The sequence below is a fragment of the Mastomys coucha genome, unplaced genomic scaffold (assembly GCF_008632895.1).
Source record: "Mastomys coucha isolate ucsf_1 unplaced genomic scaffold, UCSF_Mcou_1 pScaffold5, whole genome shotgun sequence".
NCBI lineage: Eukaryota > Metazoa > Chordata > Mammalia > Rodentia > Muridae > Mastomys > Mastomys coucha.
Genome location: NW_022196911.1, coordinates 44,914,671 through 44,924,078, shown reverse-complemented (window position 1 = coordinate 44,924,078; position 9,408 = coordinate 44,914,671). Strand labels below are relative to the sequence as shown.

At 44.3% G+C, this 9,408-nt stretch overlaps 1 protein-coding gene across 1 annotated transcript in view; it reads right to left on the bottom strand.

The window, feature by feature from the left end:
• Positions 1 to 1,073: 1,073 nt before the first annotated feature.
• Positions 1,074 to 9,408, bottom strand: part of Gfpt2 (glutamine-fructose-6-phosphate transaminase 2) — a 50,018-nt gene continuing 41,683 nt past the window's right edge. Inside the window, exons 17-19 of the mRNA XM_031352899.1 lie at positions 6,328 to 6,495; positions 3,868 to 4,029; positions 1,074 to 1,972 (exon numbers count right to left, since the gene is read on the bottom strand). Coding sequence (XP_031208759.1) covers positions 1,928 to 1,972; positions 3,868 to 4,029; positions 6,328 to 6,495 — 375 coding nt within the window. The 3' untranslated portion in view covers positions 1,074 to 1,927. The remainder of the gene's footprint in view (positions 1,973 to 3,867; positions 4,030 to 6,327; positions 6,496 to 9,408) is intronic.

The window sequence follows — 9,408 nt, the reverse complement described above, 5'->3', positions numbered from 1 at the left end:
AATTTCCCCCCCCCCCCCCCGTGTGATGGCAATGAAAGTGGGGTCTGGGTTGTGGAGGTGGCTCAATGGATGCAGCACTTGCTGAGCAAGCACAAAGAGCCAAAGTTTGGATACCCAGCACCCATATGAAAAGCCAGGATAGTGTGGTGATCTGCCTGCAACCCCAGTACTAAGGAAGGAGAGATGGGGGGCTCCAGGACATACTAGTTGGCTACACTAGCCAAACCAGCAAACTGTGGGCTCAGAGAGAAATCCCGCCTCAGTCAAATGCAGAGCAATCCAGAAAGACACCCAGTGTCAACCTCTGTACACCCATATGCTCCTACACACATACAAAGATGCACATACACAAAAGTCTGGCCTTTATAGAATGAATGGAAATCAGTGCCTTTTGAGGGGGGGTGTGGGGAGGGTGTTGGGTTTTGGAGACAGGGTTTCTCTGTGTAGGTCTAGCTGTTCTAGAACTCATTTTGTAGACCAGGTTGGCCTTGAACTCAGAGATCTGCCTGCCTTTGCCTCCCAAGTGCTGGGATTAAAGGCATGTGCAACCACACCTGGTAGAATCAGTACTTTTAAAAGAAGCCTAGGAGCTCACGTGCCTCTTCCACAGTGAAATAATACAAAGAGGCTTTCTGGTAGGGACGAAGAAGCAGATTCTTCCACATACCAAAACAGCTAGTGCCTTGATCTTGGATTTCTCAGTCTCTAGAGCAATGGAAAATACCTCCTCTCATAAAGGATTAAATTCAACCATGAGGCTAGGCAGCGGCCTTTAATCCCAGCACTTGGGAGGCAGAGGCAGGCAGATTTCTGAGTTCAAGGCTAGCCTGGTCTACAGAGTGAGTTCCAGGACAGCTAGGGCTACACAGAGAAACCCTGTCTCAAAAAAACAAAAAACAAAAAACAAAAGAAAAAAGAAAAGAAAAAGAAAAATTCAACATACAACATTCAAATGAACCACTGGGGGACACATTCAACTCCTATCTGCACCGGTAATGATGAGACTATTCCCATTAGACCCTCAGATGTAAAGAAAAGGAGGTTAACCAAATTCAAACAAACAAGATGAAAAAAAAAAGCTGCACTGTTTTTATTGTAAAATTGCATAGTACATTGATTGTGCACGCTTTTAAATAGAGCAGGGCAGCCCTCACAAAACCACCCTCTTGTGTGGGGCATTTCAGGCTGGTGGTTACGGTGAGAAGGGAGCTGGGATCAAAGTGCTACCTGGGCTTACAAAAGAACCATAAACTGATTAAGCAGAATTCAGAGAGCTGAGGAATTTGAGTCCGTCTGAGAATATTGAAAGAAGGAGAGACTTTAACTGGGCTCAAAGGAAGCACGGGGAGAGGGTAAAGGGGACGCATTGATGTCAGGGGACAGGGATCAGGAGCAGCTTGTGGAGTGAGAACAAGGAGAAAGAGGACAAAGGGCTCATGCCTAGTGCCCCAAACTGAGATGAATGACACCTGCCATGAGTGTGTCGGGAGACTGCACTCTGGGTACCCCAGATGCATGGTCTAGGGCGTTACCGTGGCTATCGAAAGCCACACCTTAGAAAAATAACTTAAAAGCTATACAATCGTCATTATAAATATTTTGACTTTTAAAACTAGCTAGTGTTGGTTAAAAAAGGTTCACAGTTACTCTGAAGAGAGCGGTATCTCTATTGCACAGTAGTGGAAAGTCTGCTCTGATCCCCGTGTGTAAACAATCCCTTCTCCTCAGTGACGTCAGAACACAGAGAAACAGCATTTGCTGTAAGCAAAGCACTTTGGGTACAAGGCACGTCAAAGCTGTTAAGCTCTACTGGAAGCATGAGGGGCCCATGGAGGCCCACTTCCTTTCCCATGTGGAATCTTTGCAGTTGGTTCAGGTCTTGAGTCAGACTGCAGGTGACGACCGTCTTATCATAGAAGTCCTGTTCTCACTCCACAGTGACAGACTTGGCTAGGTTTCTGGGAAAGTCAACCTAAAAAGAAAGACAAGAGGGCAAAGGATGAAGCTTAGCCATGGGTTCCATCTCCAGCACCTCATAAAGCAGGCACAGATGTATACAAGCTTGGATAGCAGGAGGATCAGAAGTTCAAGGCCAGCCAGCCTCTAGGCCAGCCTCTACCACATAGCACTTTGTTGATTATCTCACAGGTGCCAGTAACATGCTGTTTCTGCACTCAGGTACTCAAGTACACAAAACCACACAGGCATATACACAATTAAGAATAAAGCTTCGATGATCGGTGGTGGTACACACCTTTAATCCCAGCACTCGGGAGGCAGAGACAGGTGGATCTCTGTGAAGTTTGAGGTCAGCCTGGTCTAGAGAACCAGGACAGCCCAGGGTATACAGAGAAACCCTGTCTTGAAAAACCAAACCAAATCAAAACAAAGCATAAAGCTTCAGTAAACAGAAAATAAAAAGAACAAACAAAAACAAAATCTACGTTTTTAGAATCGGGGTGTACCTCAGAGATAGCTCATGTAAGACCTTTGTTTGACTGCCAGCACCAGAAAAAATGAATTAATGAAAAGAATTCATGTTTTTGGAGGCATACACATGAATTTCACAAGACTGTACTTAGAGACTGAGAAGGAAATATGGTTGGAGATAGGTAAGAGAGTCGGCTTCCACTGGTCTGCAAAAATATGTCTTATTTACATGTTAAGAAAAAATGAAACAAATACAATAAAAAATTGTCAAGTATCAATTTGGATGATATACATTTAGGTGTGTCTAAGATATTGTTCTTTGGATTATTATAGTTTTATAAGCTTCTCAAACTAAGATTGTAACATAGGATCTATTTTTTTTTTTTTTTTTTTTTTTTTTGCACAGTTAATTGTATTCTTACACATTTGCTGGTGGGATAAGTCATTTCTTTTCTGAGGTGTAATCTGGATGCTAGCAGTCTCAAAATGTCAAATCATTTTCTCCACAAGGCTAGATCTTAAATGTGGGACAAAGGTGTGCAGACAAACATGTTCACTGTGGTACTACTTATAAAAATGAAAAATTGGGAACAGCAGCCTCTTTAGTAATCATTCAGTAAGCCGTGTTAAAAGCTCATAATGGCAGCCACAGAAATGCCTCAGGAGGTTAAAGTGCTTTGCTGTACCTGAATTAGGGTTCAAGCACCCACATCAGTGGCTCACAACAACCTACCACGTTAGTTCCAGGGGGATCTGATGGCCTCTTTGGGCTTCTGGGAGAACTCTATACATGTAGCATATAGTTGCATAGACATACATACAGGCATATAAATAAAAATGCAAAAATAAAAAGATTTCAAAGGAATACTACACAACAATTGAATGTTGTCCCTAACACATTCATAAAGATAAAAAAAAAAAACTTAGTATAATACAAGAAAGAAACAGAATCTTAACTTTGCTAACAGTAGTAATTTTTCTTTGTTTGTATTTGGGTCTCTCTTTGTAGTACAGGCTGCCTCACATTTGTAATTTGCCTGCCTTTGCCTTCTGCATGCTGGCTTCTAACCCTGTTTCACCAGGCCTGCCTTGAAATTTTTATTTATATATTTATGTATGTATTTATGTATTATTTATTTATTTATTTATTTTGGCAGCTCTTAGGGAATCTAAACAACATTAAAATGAAAGTTAGTTTAAATGGTATCATTTCTCCAATGAGTATCTAATCCAAATAAGTTTAAAAACAAACAAACAAACAAAAAACCCAACTTGTCCATTGCAAACAGCACAATGACATATCTATGCACTGAAATGGTACCCTGTGCCCATAACTATATTTAAGTTCAATAAAAAGCAACAATGCATCAGTAAGAAAGAACTGTTAGCTTCCTGTTTTAACCCTTGGCTGTGCTTGTGCAAACTTTATAGACTTACATCATAACCTCGTAGGACAGCCAGGTGGAAGGACAGAAGCTGGAGTGGGATCACGCTCAGGATACCCTGGAGACAGTCCACCGTGTGGGGAAGTTCAATGGTTTTATATGCAAACTTGGAACTCTCAGTGTCATCCTTGGAACACAGTATGATTGGGCGGCCCTAAAGCAGAGAGAGAGGATCATAAAGTACCGTGTTTCTGAAAGAAGTAAACCCTCTCCTGCACTGCAAATAGTTTCTGGAATTTTCTGGAATTTTCAGCACTGGTGACAGTACCACTGAGGTCATGTGTATGACACGTGTAAAGGACAGTTGTGCTTCTTGGTGTATTTATTCCCCTCTTCTGGTCAGGTAAATGCACCTTGCACCATCATTTAGCATCCATTTGTTGTAGCTTCACAGATGCCTTGACCTGATCTACTTCTAACACTTCATAATCCAGCGATGAAAAAAGAATCATGAGCAAAGGTGAATTTTGGGGAAATGCCACAGGGAAAATAAAACATGAGTGAGAGAAAGTGATGTTTTATATGATGTTAACATTGACTGTCAACTTGACCAGATCTAGAATCACCTAGGAGACAGGCCCCCAAGCACATCTGTGTGGAATTATCTAGATTATGTCAATTGAGATGAGATAATGCATTCTGAAAGTGGGCAGCATCACTCCCTGGGCTTGGGTCCTGGACTGCATAGAAAGGAGAAGGTAAACTGAGGACTAGAAAATGCAGTTGGATTAGCTGCTTCCTCAAACTTCTACTACCACAACAGGCTATATCCCTGAGCTGTGAACCCAAATAGATCCTTAAATTGCTTTTATCAAGGTTTTAACAACTGAGAAGTAACTAGGAAAGTTTGGGAGGGCAGAGCTAAGCAAGCCTAGTCTACATAGCAAGTTCAAGCCAGCCTTGGCTACATAGAAAGAGCCAGGTTGCTCTTTACATTGGATTATGAAAGTATTTGTGTGGAAACTTCTCCTTCCCCTTCCCACAAAGCAATAGGAAGAGCCAGTGCAAAGAAAGGCTCAGAGGAAAGAAGAGCTTGGCAAAAGTGAGAATCAGGGCAGATAGAACACCTGGAACTCAGCAGTTCCATAATGCAGAATGGGAGAGAGGTCACTGTAGTCTGATGGGAAGCTTTGAGAGAGATTTCAGTAGGAAACCACACAATTGTGTCAATACTAGCTCTCTAACCACTATGGTGAGATCTGTGGCAGTGTGGCTGGCTTAAGCACCTTACTGGAATTTATCTACCTGTGACTTCATGAATCTAAGTCGTCTCTCCTCCAATCTCCACGAGGCCAGAGAATAATTGATCTGGCTGGTTAGTTCTTGGGAGGGCGCCAACCTACCTTTGGACTTTGAGCAATTAGAAGTGTCACTGTTCACACTGGATCCCTTGACTACCCTTGGATGATACTTGAGTTTATTGCTAACAAGATAACTCAGTCTCAGGATGGGGACTGACTATGCTAGAAAGATAAACTGTGATTAGAAAGTTGAAGCTTTGAGTCACCACAAACCAGAAGCAAGGCTGCACAGCAAGTTCTATCGCATGGTCAATGATTTAGTCATTATGTCTTCGTAATGAATGCACAAGGAAAGTCTTGAAGGAGCTCAAGGGGGCTCCCCGCTAACAGGCATCAATGTACCTGGAGGGGCACGCATTGTAAGGACATCTCAGACCTTTACACTAGGCTCTCTCCTCTGGGGCAGGCCCTAACTGGAATCCACTCTAATACTTTAATAGTAAACACTCCACTTTCCTAGGTTCTGTGAGTTGTTCCAGAGAGTTCCTGAACATGAGGGGTTTTGGGGAACCTCCAAATTTGCCTCCAGTCTGAGGCTTGGGTGCCCATTAGTTCCTAATGTGTGGGTTCGGATGAGGGAGGGCGTCTTATGAAGAACTGTGTACTTGCTCTCTGAAGACTGACCTAACTCTGCAAAGTTAGCGTTAAAATTACATTACAGCAACCTCGGAAGGAAACTCCTCCCCTAAGACGCTGCCTCAGAAGCACCTCCTCTGTCTCTAGCCCTAGGATCCAGGGCAGCTCAGAGAGAGACTGCTCACTGGCCCCTCACTAAGGAGCTGGAGGATATGACCTCAGGATCACTAGTTCCCTGCCAAATTTGCATGGTATTCGAAAGGGCCTAATAGGCCAGTGAGATGACTTAGTGGATATATCTCTGTCAACAAGCCTGAAGACCTGAATTCCAGCCCCAGAACCCACATGGTAAGGGAGAGAACTGACTCCTGCAAGTTGTCCTCTGACCTCTACACATCTGCCATGGCACATACCTGCCCCTTCTCCACATTAAAAGATAAATGTAAACAGAAGGGGACAGCACAGAGTGTGGTCGTGCCCACAGACAGCAGCTAGTGATGACAGCATTGGCTGAGATGGGCATGTGTGGTATGGAACAGGAGAGTAGGGATGTCAGTCCCTTGGAGAGCCCTCACCTGGCGAGCGGTGACCTGCTGCAGGGCATTCTGGCACTTGGCAAAGCAAGGATCCTTCATGATGACCATAATGACTGGCATCTGCTTGTCGACAAGAGCAAGGGGCCCGTGCTTCAGCTCTCCGGCCAAGATACCTTCTGAATGCATGTAGGTTATCTCTTTAATTTTCTAGGGAGACACAAGTTGGGGATCAGTGTCACACTGAGAGGGTGGGGGCTGCAACAGACAAAGGGACAGAAGGAAGATGGGAGAGGGAGGTACTCTAGAAGGTAAGAACTGAAGGTATCAAGGCAGACAGGAACATATATAGATGGGTCAACAGCAGCAAGGGATGTTCCAGGCCAGGAGAGGGGATGGGCTGCTGACAAGAGCATGAACAAAGTCCAGATAGGAACCTTGCAGACCCCAGGCACAACAGTGACACCTCTCTTCAGTTCCATGCACAGCCATCCAACCCAGTCTAGTTTGCCTTCACCCCCACTTCCAAGCCCTTGGCAAGCCATGTGGTCTTCTGGGTTACCACAGATAATGGTGGCATTGTATTCTGCTTAGATATGCCCTTATTCAGTTAGCTAGCTAACCATTCTCCCAATTTTAGATCCTTAATCATCTAAAACAGTTGCTTAGCTTGACCTATCTAGTAAATTCCCACACAGTGGGGCTATTATTTGATATTTTCCCCCTTGCTCAGGGACATACATTTTTACTCATTCACTATGAAGTCTTCAACTTTGCACTGATGAGAACGTTTAAGAAAATATCCCTCCACGTGTCTAGAGCTAGTTAGTTATTTGGGTCAGGCAAACCCTGTGAGGAATGAGGCTCTTCCTTGGAGATCACAGACAGCTGGAGTGCTGGCCTCCAAGTGACCACACAGGGGCCATTGACTTGTGCCAGCAGCAGCCCTAAACACGCCTTTCTTTCCTCAAAGACCAGCTTGGAGACACAGCTGAATGTGTATCTTTCATCAGCGATGCTCTGCCACTGCAGCTGACCCCCACAGCCAGGGAGCAGAACTATCAAGAGACTGAAAGTTCACTCTGCCCAGTCTGTGGCTCTTCTGTGCCCGTGTGTGCCTGGCACTCTGTTCCTTAGGCAGGAGTCAGACTCTTGCAAGTGATCTGAGTTCACAGTGCAGGGATTGACTGATGTAAAATGTACCAGTGGTGATTTTATAGTCAACTTGGTGGGATTTAAAATTACACACACACACACACACACACACACACACCTCCTGGGCATGTGTGTAAGACAGTTTTTAGATTAGGTTAACAAAGGAGACCTGCCCTAAGTATGGGTGAAGTTGTTCCATGGGCTGGGATCCTGAAGAGAATAACAAGCAGAAAGTAACCTGACTACCAGCACCCATCTCTTGGAGCTCCCTGATTGTGGACAATGTGACCACAATCCTTGTGCCTTTTCTACCGTGATGGACTGCACCCTCACACTGTGAGCCAAAACAGCCCCTTCTCTTCCTCCAGTTGCTTTTATCAGGTATTTTGTCTCGGCAAGGAGGAAAGTAACTGACTTATAGGTTTAGTCTCTGTCCCTTCTACTTCTTACCATATAGTCCCTAATCTTACAATGCTCAAAAGTGAGAGGTGTCTTTCCTGGCTAATGATAGCTACAGGGTAGGTCCTGTACTCTCTAGAGCCAAGTAGGTGTAGAGGGTTGGGCTTTTTGACTTCACACATCCTTGCATAGCGGATTCTGGCTCAAGGCTAGGTTCATCCTCAGAGCCCAGTGACTAAATCAATTAAACCTCTGTAAGGAAGCATCCATAAAAAATACAAAAGAATGCCTGGAAAAGCCTCTAGATCTCTGAACAAAAGGTTCTGGAAGCGTGGCATGGTCAGAGACAACAGGGAAACACCATATCCATTCCCAGACACCTTGATCTGTGTCTCTATGCCTGTATCTGGGCTTCATCAGTATCCTTGGTACATAGCTTTTACAATGAGCCGGTGACACAAGGGAAGAATTCACATGCATACGATGCATATATTGAAAGATGGCACCCAGTGGTCAGTTTACTCCCAGCTGTAACACCTATAATATTCCCTGAATGGCTCCTGCTCACTTCTTGACTGGGTATGATAAGGAGAGGAGCCGAAATGCTTAGTACTTCTCCTGTGACAGTTCCCAGTGCTGTCTCGGCTGGGATACAGGATCCCTTCTGCCCCACGTGAGCAGTCTGATCTGTAAACAGCACACCAGTGGTGAGAAGTGTGCCAGCCTAGATTCAGCAGTGCCGGTCTCACACTTCCAGCACCTCTCCTCACCTTTCTCTCACACTGGGAATATATTGTCAGGGAATAAAATGACTAGTCATCAATTAAAAAAATATTTGCTCATTTCTATGGGAATACAAACTCTGCCCCCTTTGGAAGTTTGAGGGCCATAAGGAAGATCTATAGAGATCGTGCAATTCTTAACTACCAAAAATCTTTTCCCATAGGTTGCTTGTGGGAGTGGTTCTGAATTTGGTTCAGTTCCCCTATGCAATCTGTGTGTCTAGGTGTCCTTGCATCCCCCCCCCCCCCCCCCCGTGTGTGTGTGTGTGTGTGTGTGTGTGTGTACCTTGGTGTTATTCTTCAAGAGCCATCCATTTTTGAGACATGGTCTTTCACTGGAACCTGGTATTCCCCAAATAAACCAAACTGGCTGACCTTTGAGCCCCAGAGATGCTCCTGTCTCTACCTACCCAGTGCTGGGATTATAAAGCACATACCAGATTTTTATTTTTATTTTATTTTTTTAAAGATTTATTTATTATTATACGTAAGTACACTGTAGCTGTGTTCAGACACACCAGAAGAGGGCATCAGATCTCATTACGAATGGTTGTGAGCCATCATGTGGTTACTGGGATTTGAACTCAGGGCCTTCCAGAAGAGCAGTCAGTGGTCTTAACCGCTGAGCCAACTCTCCAGCCCCCAGATTTTTATTTTCAACAAATAAATTGTCATATACCAGGCACTTTAAGGAGCTTTATCCAATAATGCCTTGTTCTACTCCTTCATTGCTGGTGGGATTGCAAGCTGGTACAACCACTCTGGAAATCAGTTTGGCGGTTCCTCT